The sequence below is a fragment of the Chelonia mydas genome, chromosome 4, assembly GCF_015237465.2.
Source record: "Chelonia mydas isolate rCheMyd1 chromosome 4, rCheMyd1.pri.v2, whole genome shotgun sequence".
Lineage (NCBI taxonomy): Eukaryota > Metazoa > Chordata > Testudines > Cheloniidae > Chelonia > Chelonia mydas.
The window spans coordinates 116540663-116557177 of record NC_057852.1 but is presented as its reverse complement, the minus strand read 5'-3'; the positions used below and the strand labels follow the sequence as shown (position 1 = coordinate 116557177).

General features: G+C 41.2%; 1 protein-coding gene across 20 annotated transcripts in view; it reads left to right on the top strand.

Annotated features, from left to right (window-relative positions):
* The window catches only part of JAKMIP1 (janus kinase and microtubule interacting protein 1), a 368387-nt gene that overhangs the window by 164024 nt on the left and 187848 nt on the right, over nucleotides 1–16515 (top strand). For all 20 annotated transcript variants that reach the window (XM_043544675.1, XM_043544679.1, XM_043544668.1 and 17 more), the window contains 3 exons: nucleotides 3567–3713; nucleotides 4336–4476; nucleotides 6339–6398. In XM_043544675.1, the coding sequence (XP_043400610.1) occupies nucleotides 3567–3713; nucleotides 4336–4476; nucleotides 6339–6398 (348 nt within the window). The remainder of the gene's footprint in view (nucleotides 1–3566; nucleotides 3714–4335; nucleotides 4477–6338; nucleotides 6399–16515) is intronic.

The following is a 16515-nucleotide window of genomic DNA, read 5'->3' as shown; positions in this document are numbered from 1 at the left end:
CCAGTGGTTAAGTGCATGGAAAAGCACTCTTTTGTTCCTATGCAGGAATTTGAAGGGTTCTATTTCCACCCAGCCCCGAATTCCATGGTTGCAATGGCTGTAAATGACAGGGCCAAGCAGGATAGGTTCAAATCTACCCCCAAAGACAGGGACTCCAAGCAGTTGGACTTTCTGGGCAGAAAGATCTATACCTCCTTGTCCCTTCAGATGAGGATTGTGAATCAACAAGCTTTGCTGTCCAAGTATAATTTCCTCAATTGGTCAGACATGTCTAAATTTGAGGACTAGTTGCCTGCCCTGACGTCTAGCGTGAGGAATTTCAGGCATTCGTTGTGGAAGGCTGCTTTGCAGCAAAATGACCCTGAAGTCCACCCTTGACTTTGCAGACACCCAGGCCAGGGTGATGGCCCTAGTGGTAACTATGAGGAGGGCTTCCTGGTTTCAAATCTGTGGACTCACTTTGGACATCCCACAAGCCATTGAAGACTTGCCCTTTGTCAACTGGGTCTTGTTCTTGGACAAGACTGATGATACTTTGCATTTCTTTAAGGATTCCATAGCTACCTGGAGGCCTTGGGAGTGTACATGCCTTCTGTGCAAAGATGCCATTATGGGACACAGCAGCAATACTGCCTGTTTCCCCCTGAAACAGTGAGACTACTCTACAAAGAGGGATAAATCCCCCAAGAGAAAGCAGTCGGGCTCAGGACTGCTAAGCACCCATTTTGAGCACTGGTCCAGTCATTTCTCCATCCTCTTTATCCCCCCATCCCTTTGGGAACAGGCTGGCCTGTTTTTACAATGCTTGGGATTTGATTACTTCCGACAGCTGGAGCCTAGCAGTCCAGTCCAGTTCCTCTCCGCACCCCTTCCCACCTACCCACCACATCTCTCTTCAGGGACCCCTCTCACAAGACACTGCTTGTCGAACAGGTCAGCTCTGTGCTAGCATTGGAAGTGATGGAGGAACTCCTGTAGGAACACTGGGGCCCCAGCTTCTTCTCCCAGTACTTCCTGATACCAAAATCCAAGGGCAGGATGAAACCCATTCTTGACCTTCATGGCCTCAACAAATTCATCAAGTATCTGAGATTCCTCATGGTCACTCTTTTGGCTATCCTCCCAGCACTGTCTCAGAATGACTGGTTCACTGCTCTGGACCTTCAGGTGCCTACTTTCATGTGGCAATTCTGCTGAGTCACAGGAAGTTTCTTCGTTTTGTGGTAGAATGCCACTTTCAGTTCATGGTTCTCCCATTTGTTCTCTCTTCTGCCCCCCTCCCCAGTCTTCTCCAAATGCATGTTGGTGGTCTTGGCGTATCTCAGGAGGAAAAGAATCCACATCTTCTCATATCTTGATGAATGGTTACTGAAGGGTGGCTACAGAGAGATGTGGACCCAGGCCTTGTAAGGGCAGTCCTGCAATCCCTGTTCCAGTAGACTCCAAGCCCCTGGATTGGGGTACTGCTTGTGAATCACTTAAGTGGAAACATCTCTGTATCTACTCAAAGAAGAAGAAATGGTTACTTACTGTAACTGTGGTTCTTTAAGATGTGATGCAGATGTGTATTCCATGACGCACTCACTGTCCCCTCTGTATCGGAGTCTACTCTCATGGACTTCAGTGCAAAGGAACTGAGGGGGGATTGGGGCAGTGCCTCATATAGCCAGAGGAGGGCCCACAGCCATGAGGTGCGAGCACTGCCCCTCTACTGGTACTGCTAGGCAAAAGTCTCTGGCTCTGGCACACTGGACACATGCACACCTACTTCTAGAAGAACCACAGTTACAGTAAATAGCCATTTCTTATCATACATATTCTAAAAGAATATATATTGGAGCAGAGCACTGATGCATTCCTTGTCTTCTGCTTCTTCAATTGGGATAATCAGTAGGCTGCTTAAGGAAACTAGACACTTTGGCCTGGGTGCAAATCAGGACTAATGCTATTAATGGTACTACCCTACTATAAAAACTGGAGTAAGTGAGAGAAATATCATGCCCTTCTCCTATAGCTTTTCCCTTCAAATAATTTCCTATATTCTTTCATAGGTGCTGGAACTAGGAGTACTGGGGGTGCTGCCAGACCCCCTGGCTTGAAGTGTTTTCCGTTATTTACAGGTTCACAGTTTGGTTCAATGGCTCTCAGCACCCCCACTATACAAATTGTTCTAGCACCCTTGTAGTACTTTTTAGGATCATATTGCATGATCCTTAATGGTTCATTTGTATTAGCATAAGGGCAGGTGTGGCTGACCTGGGTAAGGTGGTGTTTTGCTGTAAGTAATTGTCCTAGTATTACTCTTGGATACTGAATATCCTTTGTGCTCTTGACTATCTTATTGTTTTGCTCTAGCTCTTCTTTACTTTTTTTCTTTCAGTAATACTTTGCTTCTTTTATCTGGTGTGCTACTGGGAGAAAAAGGTTATTTAGTACCTGGATCGCTTCCCTGCATGTGCTGTTTACCTTCCTTCATACCCTTAAGAAATGCTAAAATACTGCAGACTGAAATCTTTGGGGCCTATTAAATTAAAGTAGGATGTGGGGCATGCATGACTCAAACAAACACTCTTCTGGTGCCTGGAGTGAAGGCATCACCAATATGTCTTTAAAAAAGGTAAATCAGGCTTTGCTATATGAGGAGGCACTTTGTAAACTGCTGTACTTGAATTCTTATGAGAAAAACGTATATCCTTCCCAAGATGAAACAAAGAAACAAATCTTTAAGAAAAATGTTATCTTCCTGAAGTTGCAGTTAAAGCCCAGTGCATATTAAAGTCTTTTTGATGATAAAAGTAGGGAAACAGAACAGTCCAAGGATTATGGAGATAAAAATAGTAAAATACTGAATACCACAAATTGGGGAAAGGCCAGTAATTTACTTGAGATGATTGTCTGACATCATAAAACCAGGGGAACAAAACTGAGCAGCTGAAAATGTCAGCAGAACCCTGAGATTGAATCTGTGCCCTCTGGCTGACTCCCTGGTTGTGCTAATTACACATTAGTATAATTTCCTTAAAATAAGGGAGCGTGGTATATTTCTAATAAAGAATATTTAAATGCGTGAAAGGTAACTATCATATTTTGTTCTCTAGGAAAAGGGCTAATAACTCACTGGAAGCACATGCATAATAAGATTTACAGTTTATCAAGAGAGCACTTTTATAAACCACGTGAAATCTGTATGCTTCCCAAGAACAAAATATGAGGTATAATGGCAAAGACCAGCCTTAGCAATGAGGGCATTTTCAGTTGTGTTAAATAGTGAGTGCTGCATCCTTGCCATTGATATATTTTTCTTTTTTTTTTTTTTTCACTCAAACCTGCATTGACTGCCGTGTTAGCTTCACTTTGGTAACAAGCTAAGGCTATATGTTTTTAGATGCATACAGTATAGTTCAGCTGTGGTGTGTAAGCAGAAAAATATTCTTTATGAATGAATGAATGAATGAAATTAATGAGAAATAAAGGGGGAGTGAAAAGCCAAGTGTTTCTCCTCCTTTCAGGTCATCGTAGCCCAGATTATGATTAACTGACATTTTGGGGTTCCTCCCCCTTTGCAGCTGAAACGTTCTCGGGAGACAGAAGGTCAGCTGAAGCCCCTTGTAGAGAAAAACAAGAGGATGACCAAAAAGAATGAGGACATGTTACAGTGTATCCAGAGGATGGAAGAAAAAATTAAAAATCTCACAAGGGAAAATGCAGAAATGGTAAGTAACTGTCTCGTACGTATCAGAGGTTACTTTGTAAGAGCAGCTGCTCTTAGTAGCTTAGAGTTGAAAACAAATGTGTGGCTCTTACTCAGATAAATACTGGTGTGTCAGAACCATGTGCCATAAGCCATGTGAAAGTGTCAATGTCAAATACAATATGCTAGTGGTGGATAGTATTCTAAAATCAGAGTGTTTATTTTTATTTGCTTTGTCATTTATTAAACAAAATTGATTAAGAATAAGGATCATTGTGGCTTTAGTGTGTAAAGGGTATAAAATAGAGGGCTAAAATTCACCTTGGCATACCATGGGATTTTGCCTGGATGTATATGTCAGAGCTGAATTTGACCTGTATAAACTAGAGATGGTAAAGACCCTCTTCAGGATTGTTCTCTAGAGTATATTCACCAGTGCTTTCTCCATCCTAGTTTTAGATGTCCAAGTGAGATGCAGAATATACTCTGTATGTGTTTAAAGTGTAAATATTTGCTTGGTGGAAATATTGTGCTTTAGTTGTGCTGGAGCATCACGTCAGTGTATCAGAGGTGAGGGTTTTACCTAGTGCTGCAGGAAGACATTTAAGAATTGGTTGTGTTAATAATAAACTTGATTTTTGCAGAAAGAAAAGTTATCCACACAGCCAACTTTGAAGAGACACACTTCCTTGAATGATCTCAGTAGCACACGAGAGGAACAAGAAATGGAATTCCTGAGACTGCAAGTCATAGAGCAGCAGCATGTTATTGATGATCTCACAGTGGTAATACTAAACATGATCAGTACACACACATGCATAAACCTACATTCAAACCTATCATCTGAGAGCAATATTCAAGTTAATTTGGATTGAGTAGAGTTAAAACTGGCAGTGTAATGACATGAAAAATAGTTCTTCAGCACTTTGGTTATTCCCTTTGTAGTAAATTTGAGTTTCCGTAGAGCATCAGTGGTCTTACTGCAGCCATACCAAGTGGTGATCTCATAACTCAGACTTGCCTGGTGAATACCTGAAAAGTTGATTTGTAAGGTACTGCAGAAAATGATGTTGAAGAATCAGCAAGTGGCGCTCTTCATTGCATCATTAGTGATCATTAGTGGTATTGAGGAAGTAAGACATGAAACAGAGATCTTGACCTCTCATGGTCAAGGTGCCTACAATACTGTATGCAGGACAGGACGCAGGTAACATCTTGTGTCTTGGCCAGATTCTGATGTGGGTGACTGCACCGAAAATTCCATCAGATGTATTTTTCAGTTCCGACTCTAAACTGTTGTGTTGCTGTGCAACATGAAACACTTGCTGCATTTCACCGCAGAAGCTGGCGCATTTAGGTGAACATGAAGGGGTTCCCATAAAAGTTTGTAAAATTCTTTGAAGGTGCCATTTAAGTTACCATCATTATTCTGAATTACTGTGCACATTCCCAAATTTTCTCCTCTGGAGCAGTGTGCTGGCAGAGATGGATTATGGATTACTTCACCATTTCAAAGCAAGCATTGGTAGTTTACTATTCTTCCACTTTCTGGATTGAATTACTAAAAAGAAGCTCTGACTTGAGTATTCCAGCGGGATATAGTTCAATATCGGCAGATGAGAGACAGCTGCTCTAGCAGCAATTAGAGTTAGAAACCTAAAATCACTGTAATCCTTTTAAAACTGGAAGAATCGCAGGGAAGGACACAGAAATTGGTAGGTCAGAGTAAAGCTGGAAAGGATAATAGAATTAGGGTAAAGGGAGGGGGGAGTTAGCAGAGTAAAAGAGGATTAAAAAAAAGTTTGGAGGGAGGACCTACACGTTATCTTTTCCTTCCCTCCCTCTTCTTGTCTCTTTCTACCGACTGTTACCTTCTCCTGCTACCCCCTCTGAAGGTTAAGTCAGTATTCTTTGGCTGAATGATCGCAAGATCTAAAAGTCCTAGGTATATTTGTGACCTTCTTATTTTACAACATAGATTTGTTACAATTTTCTTCAAAGTGGATGCTAAAAGAAAGGCACAAGGTAACTGGGATCAGATACCAACACACTTGTGCTTGAGCTTCCTAATTTGTATTCAGAGCTGAGTCCTGTAAGCGTGAATAGTCAGTGCCTTACCTTCTTAGCACCCCTGCCCTTGGGAGGCTGAGTAACCTACATCGTATGTTCCCTTATTTATTTATTTATTTATTTATTTATTAAAAGCAGCCGCAAACAAAAAATATCTTCATATACGTGGTTCTGTGTCAGAATGTATGTGACCGACTGATTTAGGACTAATAAAACTGAGCTAGTCTTTGCTATTGATCGTAAGGCTGAGAAGGGCAGGGCACATTCTTGCCTCTCGATGGGTGTTGCTATATTTCCAGAATATTCAGAGAAAAAAGAACGGTCAGAAACCTGTGCCCCGTATTTTACAAACCTTTGCCTGCCAATTTCAAGATAAACCTGTGGAGTATATTGCTGAATGTTCTTGAGCTTCAAGGGAAAAACATTCAAGGCAATGTTCTTGTTTAAATATTTCAAGAAGTATTTATGCTGTTTGTAACGTTGCCTCATGCTTTAAGAAAACATTTAATGATGTTTCCTTTTGTCACGTGTAATCTAAATACGTGTTAAAGAAGTAAAATCATCTCTTTTACTCTAGGAAAGAGAACGCTTGTTACGCCCTAAAAAACCAAAAAGGAAAAGTTTGAAACCTCCAAAGGTGAGAGTCTGGTGTACCAGCTATTTTGTGTCTTGCAAATGTCATACAAACTTTTTGGGCGAAATATGGGCTCCATTTAAGTCAATGGTAAAACTCCATTGAATGATTTTACCCATTATTTCTAACTAATGATAATTAACACTCCCTAAGTGCATGTTCCTAGCCAAAGTTTTTTTTTTCTCTCTCTCTCCCTCTCTCGCACATTCACACACACACACACACACACACTACCCCTTAAAGGAAAATCTAAATAGTTTGTAGCCACCATGGCCTGAATTTTCAAATGTGACTTCAGGCAGCTTTAAAAGGGATCTGATTTTTCTGCGGGCTGGTGCTTAGCACTTCCTAAAAATCAGGCCCTTTGAAGGTATCACAAGTTGGATGCCCCAAATTATTAGTCACATTTGAAAATTTAGCCCTCTATATCTTTAGAAATTTAACTTGAACAGTATTTGATATATAAGTAGTAAAATGGAGCATAGCTAATTTGAACTGGAGTGCAATATGGAATGCAAAAATGAAAGAACAAAACATGTATTCATTTATTTAGACAATGGTAGATTTTGTTTTAGTGTATACGTTCAAAGTCTAATGGTAGTTGTATCGTAGTAATATATATTTTTAAGTTTTTTATATATATATATTTTAAGTTATGAAGTCTACTATAAAATCTTCCCTGAAAAGCTAGTTGCTAACGCACGCGCGCATGTGTATATACATGCCACACATTTGTGGGTTAGCAGAAGTGGGAATTAGTGTGGTTCTGCTGTACATTGAAATAACACTTGCTTTATAGTTAAGGCTGCGCTTTAGTCACGGAAGTCACAGAATCCGTGTCTTTCAAAGACGCGCAGAGGCAGGGAGCTGCGGGGGTACTGCCCCAGACAGCGGCAGCCCCCCTGCAGATCCTGGCCACCACGGGCGGCAGGTGGGACCCCCACCACTCCCAGCCGCCGTGGGTGGCAAGGGGGTTCCTGGAGCTCTGAGCCCCCACGGGTGATGGGGGTCCCTGGACTCCCAGCCCACTGGCAGATGCCCAGGCTTCCCATTTTGTCATGGATAGTTTTAGTAAAAGTCAGGGACAGGTCACGGGCTTGCATGAATTTTTAATTATTGCCCATGACCTGTCTGTGACTTTTACTAAAAATATCCATGACAAAATCTTAGCCTTATTTATAGTGTGTTCTTGATGGCATACTCCTTATGTCCTCATGGTGGTGCTTTTTTATTACTTTCTCTTTTATAGTGTATAGGTTCTGAAAGAACGACTTCGGATATATTTTTGGTTCTGTGTCTCACTAGAAATATTTTTAAACAGTGTTCGTAATATTGCATTTGTTTTATACAGAGAGAATAGTTTCAAAGAAATCCATAAGCCTTGCAGAAGTGTGATATAGGGTGAGGTTATAGCAGATCTGTATCATTCAGGCTAGGCATAACCCTGGAAGTTCATCTGTGGCAGAGATAAAAGTGGGGCCCTTTAAAAATAAAATTAATATTTCTGTATCTGATCATATGTTCAGCATTGTACAATAAAGAGTCCTAACACTGTTTTAAACTGTAGTCTTTGGGATTATAAAATACTTGTTTTTATTAAAAGTAGTTTACTGCTTTCATTTCCTTTTAATGAGATGGTGATAGCCATATTATGTGACACTAGTAATATCAGTAATGAAGGAAAGAGGTGGGGTGCTAGTTTCTACAATACTTTAATTATTGGAAAAATCCTGTGTTACTATAATCGTGTATTAACGAAACATAATAAAACCACTTGGCCACTTTTCTTATACATGGCACCCTTTCCCTGCCCTCTCTCTGGCTGTGAGCGCCTTCTCTAATGCCTATTTCTCTATCTGGAATGTGCCTAGTATATTGTGGGTGCTGCCATCTGTTTACTCTGGCTAGTCAAAATCAGATTTGGAGCAATTTGACTCAGAAAGCAAATGAGGTTTGGTGTGGCTTAGCCCTCATTATTCCAACAAAAACTCTGTTGTTCTACGTTTGTTCTGACCATGTCATAGCACAGTTGTCGACTGACTTTTGCAGCGATTACGGTAAGATTTTTCTTTTTATTATTTTGAACAGTTTCACTTGGACATTGAGTGATTACGAATCAATTTTATGTAATTTTATGTCCTCTCATGTCCATGCCTTGTGGTGGCATGACAGCTTGTGTGCTCTAACGATCCCCAGAGTCTGTGTCTGCATGATCTTTTTGCTCCTGGTAGGTACAAACATGTTAGAATGGTCTGTGTGGGAGGAGTCAGACAAAACACACACCCTGGTCCTCCAGGTTGGGGGTTAGGCACAGGGCTAACAAACCTGTCCCATAAAAAAACAAAATATGTTACGGAATCAGTGATGGAGAAATCGACCATTACTGTGTGTGATGGCCTTCAGGAATCAATGACCCGTCTGACTGCCAGTGATGAAAGCCAAAAGAAAGCCACTGGCATGAAGACTGAAGTGCTCAACACCAAGTTGACAAATCTTTCCTGAAAAGCTCGTTGCTAACACACGCGCGCATGTGTATATACATGCCACACATTTGTGGGTTAGCAGAAGTGGGAATTAGTGCGGTTCTGCTGTACATTGAAATAACACTTGCTTTATAGTTAAGGCTGCGCTTTAGTCACGGAAGTCACAGAATCCGTGACTTTCAAAGACCCGCAGAGGCAGGGAGCTGCGGGGGTACTGCCCCAGACAGCGGCAGCCCCCCTGCAGATCCTGGCCACCACGGGCGGCAGGTGGGACCCCCCGCCACTCCCTGCCGCCGCGGGACAAGACAAAAACCAAACTTGGTTTTTGGAACGTACAGACAATGCATGAAACAGGGAAGCTAGCTCAGGTCACAGCAGAGATGAGACACTATATCTTACACATCCTGGGTGTCGGCAAAAGCAGATGGACAGGACAGGAAGATTAACAACAGCCTTGGGAAAACCTTTGCTATATTCTTGAAGGGGTGATGGACAACACCATGAGGGTGTTGCCATCCTTTTGAAGAAGGAAGTGGAACATTCTCTGCTTGAATGGAAGACTGTCATCAGGAGACTTATGAGAGCCAGACTGAAAGGGAAACACAATAATATCACCCTGATTCAGTGCTATGCTCTGACAAATGGCAGTGATGAAGAAATAAAGGACAAATTCCACCTTACATTACAGGCAGAGTTAGAGAGAATACCATGCCACAACCTAACTATCGTCATGGGAGACCTGAATGCCAAGGTCAATAAGGTCAACACAAACAGAGCAATGGGAAGACATGAGTGTGGCACCATGAATGAAAATGGAGAAAGGCTTGTTGATTTCTGCAATATAAACGACTTAGTCATCGGCGGAACCCTATTTCAACATCTTGAAATTCATAAGCTGACATGGTGTTCTCCAAATGGCAGAGGTAAGAACCAGTTTGATCATATGATGATCAATGGCAAATGGCAGTGCTCACTGACAGATGTAAAAGTGAGAAGGGGAGCCGATGTTGGCAGTGACCGCCACCTTGTGACAGCCTCCATCAAGCTAAAACTGAGAAGTGTGGGCCCACCAAACAAGGGACATAGACGTTATGACAGTGACAAGCTAAAGTCCCCTGAAATACAGAAAGCCTTCATTCTGCAGTTAAAGAACAGGTTTCAGGCACTTGCAGACCTATATGAAGAGGAGAGAAATGCAGATGAGGAGATCAACAAGAAGTGGGACAAAGTAACAGCAATTTATAAACAGAGCAGTGAAGCCTGTCTAGGCTACAGGCAGAAAAGAAGGAAGAAGTGGATTATACCCAGAACATGGGATGCCATAGAAACCAGACGAGCCCTGAAGAAAAAAGTTTGATACAAAATCCCAGAAGCTAAAGGACAAATACTGCGAGCAGTATAGCAAGGCACACCAGGAGGTCAAATGCCTTGTGAGAGTGGACAAACAACAGTATATTGATAATCTGGCAACACAAGCAGAGGATGCAGCTGCTCATGATGAACAAGGAACCATCTACAAAATGACGCGGCTTATCAGTGGTAAATGGCGGACATCAACAAACACTCTCATCAGAGACAAACAAGGCCTTTACTAACAACAGAAAAAGAACAAGAAATGCGCTGGACAGAGCATTTCAAAGAATCGCTGAACAGGGAGCCACCTAAAGAGGAAGCAAACATCCAGGAGGCAGAAGATGATCTTGATATCAGCACAGACACCCCAACTAAGGGAAGAGATCATTCAAGCCATCAAATCCTTAAAAAATGGGAGATCTCCTGGCAAGGATAACTTGAATGCAGAATTGTCCAAGGTAAATCCTCAGTTAGCAGCATCTATCCTGGCACCTCTATTTACCTCAGTCTGGGAAAGGGAAAAAGTGTCAAATGAGTGGACCAATGGCGTTATAGTGAAGATACCAAAGAAAGGAACTGAACTCTCAGAGATTGTAATAATTGGCATAGTATCACCCTTTTATCCGTGCCAAGCAAAGTATTGTGTAAGATCATAGTCCAGCGTATATCAGAGGCAGTTGATAACATTTTCAGAAAAGAGCAAGCTGGTTTTCGGAAAGGGTGTGGATCCACAGACCAGATCTTCACTCTACGAAACATAACAGAGCAATGCTTAGAATGGCAACCACAACTCTACATAAACTTCATAGACTTTTGAGAAGCCTTTTGATAGCATTCACAGGACCAGCCTATGGCACGTTCTGCAGGCATATGGAATCCCTCTCTGTATAATCAACATCACCAAAAGCTTCTATTTCAACTTTACATTCAGTGTTGATCACAGTGACCTCAGTTTTGAAGTCAAAACAGGAGTATGTCAGGGGTGTGTCATGTCTGCAATCCTCTTCAGCATTGCCATCGACTGGGTAATGCAGCGTACAACAGAAGACATGACAAGAGGCATTAAATGGACACCCTTCTATCCCTTAAAGACGTGGACTTTGCAGATGATCTCACTGTCCTAGCACATACCCAACACCGTATACAAGAAAAAACAACTCATTCAGCGCATTCAGACTCCACGCATTCAGCCAGCAAATTTTACTGAAAATCAACCGCAATTAGACTTATATCATGACCTTTAATGTTGCCTCACCATCACCAGTACAGATAGAGGATTATGTTCTCACCAATGTAGAAACATTCACATACTTGGGCAGCACCATCAGCCAGGACATCCGGAACAAAATCAGTAAAGCCAGAAACACCTTCAGGAGCTTAAATTACAGTCTGGAAATCATCAAAATACAACACCAAAACCAAACTCAAGATTTATCAGAGCTGTGTACTTTCAACATTACTTTGTAGTGCAGAATGCTGGGGAATAAGAAAGTATGACGTGTCCAAAATGTCTTCATTCCATACAAACTGCCTCACAAAAATCCTCTGTATCTTTTGGCGTAGACCTATCTCAAACCAAGATCCGTTGACACAGTGCAGCCAAGAGGATATGAGCACCAGCTTCCAACCAGGAAACTCTGGAGATGGATTGGCCATGTGCTTTGGATGGAAACTGATTCCATCACCAGAGTAGCAATAAGATGGACACCTGAAGGCAAGCAAAAATGAGGCCGCCTGAAAACAACATGACAAAGAGTTGTGGAAGCCGAGCTGAAAAACCTGGGGCACAGATGGAGAATCATTGAAAGGCTTGCCAGAAACAGACAGCAATGGAGGAGCTTCATCGCTGCCCTAAATGCCTGAGGCATAATGGGAACATGATGATGATCATTTATGTAGTTTCTTAACATTGTATTCACTTCCTAAAAGATGTTTTTACATTACTATTTAAATTAGCTCCTAATGGGGCATGCTTGGCCAGACCTTTCCCAGCTGCTGATTTTGAAAGTTTCCCCCGAAATGCAACATATTCACAGTTCATAATTTTAAAAAAAAATTATCAGTTTCAATTTGAGTGGTCATTGCCTATCACATCAAAAGCCTATCAATCTCAACCTTTTAAATAAACTTTTCCCACAGTTGCCAAAGAATTTTTTGTGTCTACTCCTTGTTTTTCCCATGAATGGGATGACAATTTAGAAAAGTCCAGTCCAGTAAAGACATCAAAATCCTGAATGGCATTCCCATTATACACTATACCACTTGTTTTGTGACCATAACTGTCAGTAGCTATACATGATTGTCCCTGAAAATATATTTTTGCCAAAATAAGATAAACCACTATGTCTTGTCCTTGCTGATGTTTTAGAGTGGAAAAAGAGAGCTGAATAAACTCTGATTTGGGAAGGTGTAATATTACTAGAAAACCTAGTGAAGACAAATGTCTTGACCTACAGTATTCCAATATCCCCGCCTCCTGCTTGTGTTTTTAAAATTGCTCTCCAGTCAGTGTGTGCTAAAGAAAAGGGCCTCAACTATGGATGTTTAAATCGGTATTTGGGAGCATTTCGATTGTCTTGCTGATTAACATTTGTAAATGGCTGCTGACTAATGTGTCTTCCAATTCTGAGTTGGTGTTCTGAAAAAGATGGAATTATTCAGTATTCTGCTTTCTCATTTTCTGTGCCCCACCATACAGAGCCTTAAGTGAGCACAGAAATCAGTGGGGTTTCTCTATTGTTTTAGTAGGAATATAACAACTATATCAGGAAGAAAAGGAGTACTTGTGGCACCTTAGAGACTAACCAATTTATTTGAGCATAAGCTTTCGTGAGCTATTCTTTTTGCGAATACAGACTAACACAGCTGTTACTCTGAAAACTATAGCAGGAGGAAACATAAAGTATCAAGCAATAGCTATGATTACAGCTCCATCCCCTCTTCATGAGGGAGAATGGTACAACTACTAACAGACATGCAATTCAGAATATTATTTCATGCTATCTACGCAAATCAGAGGTCGAATTGTAAATACCAGAGTACTGTAGTGAAAAGAGGAGGAAAGTTGTTCAAGGAGAAGTAACAGCATTTAGCTCCATTGCCCATACTTAGTACATTTTAACCCTTAGGACACTTTCTGCACCTAAAGTATTAAACACCTGGATGAGTGGCCAGTATCTGTGGTACCTAGGGGGTCCACATGGGATAATGTGGCAGGAGAGGGGAAGGCAAGGTTTGTAGTTGGTGAGGGAATGGGCCAAGTTTGGTCTTCCATGATAAATTCTGACTGTCCTGCCAGTTTGCAGGCCAGGGGGCACCGGGAGATGTGTGGCATGCTGCACTAGATAGAGACGCAAAGAAAAGCCAGCTAAACAAAAGGGTGAAGTGAGCCCTGCTCCTGGGAACTAGGTTGGGGAAGCAGGAAATTCTCAACCTGATTTTAGAGGGGGAGATGCTGGCTCCTTCGTGCTTCTTGTGTGGGAAGGAATTCTGGGGATTGAAGGAACAGGTACGTGGAAGGAGGCAGATATCATGAGAGAGGATAAACCAAGGAAGAGAGAGAAGATGCTTGTTCAGCTCACTGTAGAGCTGGTCAAAAAGTAGTAAGTGTGCTTTTTGGTAAATAGTTAAATTTTCTGATTTTTTTGAAGTGCGGGAAAAGCAAAAATATAAATGTTTTTTGTTTTTCCTGCTTTGTCTCCTTCCCCCTACCCCCTTCCCGCTCTTTGTTCCTTTTTCCATTTTGCCACTGAAAAATGGAGAGAAAAGGGAAAAATTGGAGGAAATTAATAACTGAAAATCAACGTTTTTTGTTTTCTCATTTGAAAAAGTGGAAAATTTCAAAATAAGCAAGTAGTTTGGGTGAACATTTTTGGTTTTGAAAAATTGTCCACTTTTTCTTTTAAAAAAAAATTGAACAAAATTTCACCAGCTTGACTTAAAACCCATAAATAAAAGAATGAACCTCCAAAGGCCCTAAGGGTTTGAAGCCTTCAAGTCCTCAAGAATAGGTTTGCAAATGTTCTAACTGCCCATTTTGTCATATAACCTGTAGGTTATTTTTCATGCATGCAGCTACAAGTGGCATTGCAACATTGATTTATGCTTTTAAAATGTAAATACTTCCTTGTAAATGTTTGCACATTTCTGTTGCTAGTGGGAGATCATGTACTTCAAATTAATCATTTATGGTTAGATCACAGACTAGTTTTTAGAATCTAGGCCTCCTGTGATGTGTTTGATTAGGTTACTTTTGTCTGACAGACTTCAAGTAATGAAGGGTGAAGTTGACTAGAAGGAAGCTATGTAATATCAGAAGACTGTATCTTCCATGTTCTGTATACAATTATTTGATTGAAGGATGCAGGGTCAAGCTCTACATTTGTATATAATTTTTGTTCCACTCCCTTAAATTCCTAGAGAAAAAAACCCAACATTGATAGAGTTAAGGTTGAAAGTATATAGGGAAAATGTAATACAGAGATGTTGTAATTATTACAGAAAAAAGCATTATAATTTCAGGAAATTCAGAGTTAGGATTAACCCTAAAAGTAATCCAAACATCTCAAATTCTGGAAATGCAGTTAAGGCACCCAAACAAACTTATTTTTCTGCCCTATAGTGATGGAGAGAAACCACCGTACAATTATGGTTAATGTATTTTAGTGTCTGTCATCCCAGATTAGATTAAACGGATTTTTAAAGACACATTAGATTTGCCATGGTTTTTCCTTGTGTTGTTGTATCTTGAGTAGAACTCTCACTGTCAATGGGAACCATAGTAGCTCAACTACCACTTAAGGTAGCTGTGTCTCAAAGATCTGATGTAGCTCTATGACAAGCTGCCTGTGAAATTCACTAAGAGCCAAAACTTTGTCCTGAAGTAAATTAATTTAATGAGTGTTTTATGCATACAGCTGAGGACAGTAACTGGCTGTCAGCCTATGCTTTTGTCTCAATTCCCAGGTTTCAAGGACAAGAAATCTGGAATGTTTTAGAATTGGTAACTAGATAGTCAAGCCCAGCAAGATTAACAGAAATCAGCTCAACAGCAAAGCAAGCAAGATGAACCTCGCACAAAACTTTTATTTCAACAGTTTAGAAAAATAAGCAAAACTGAGATAAACATAGGCAGACTGGATTGATTTGAAATTGCCTTCCAGACCCAAGCTCAACAAGTCAGACACAAACACCCTGATAAAATCAATTTTGTCTCAGAATGGGGCCTAAAAAAAAGTCAATATCGACAGAACAGCATCTGACGCTTTAATCTGTTCATAGCTTACTCAGATTTCAAGCACTGTTCACTGAAAATAAAAGCAAAGATGTTGTTTAGAACAGTGTAAATGTGGAAACCCAGAAAGTGTTCAGTACTGGTGGAAATTAGTTTGTGGCTTTGTCTGTCAGATGGGCTGGATATTTGTATCCATAGCTGACTATGATGACATAGGTGTACAATAGTAGAAGTAATGATCAGGATGGCTGTGTTGATTAGGGAGGGCTGACACTGGTGGAAATTTACTAAGATTTATCTTGGGGAAAATGAAGTATTTGTGCCTGGCTCTTCTGAGAATCATTCAGTATTATCACCTACAGCCTATGAGGGAATGTGGACCTTCTTCCTTCTGTGTCTTGCTTTCCCTGAACAAGGGAAATGGGGAGACCTCAAGTGAAGCACCTGACTAGAGGGAGCACCTTACTGAGAAGGGCCACGTGAATAGGTTCGGATGCATGTAAGCTGGGAAGAGGTATCTGCCACAAAAGGGGCTGGCTTTGTTTCTGTCTGAGAAAGACCGGGGCAAAGAAAGGCTTCATAAGAGGCTCTCAAGAGTGCTCAGGCCAGAGGACTTGGAACAGAACCTGTGAGGGGCTTCCGTGGAAAGGTATTATATGAAAGGGACCAGGGGAAGATGTAGGAAGAAGTAGTTAGAGAAGCCAAAAGAACGTCCAGGGTAAAGATCTAAGAGAGGGGCCACCTGAGCACTGTAAGTAGAGTGAGCTTTAGCTCACTAGAGCTTATGCTCAAATATATTTGTTAGTCTCTAAGGTTCCACAAGTCCTCTTTTTCCTTTTTCTAAGGGAATAGTGACCCAGATGAATGAGCCTGAAGCAGATGGTCATTTCACTGGTTAGGACGTTGGAGGTGGAGCCGGAGGTGGAGTGAAGCACCAGGCTCCCACGCACCTTCAGTTGTGCCGCTATCAGTAGATCCCTGACCAAGGGCAAAAAGAGCTTTGTTAAATACAAGGACTGGGGAGATTAAATTAACCATTTATGGATTAGTG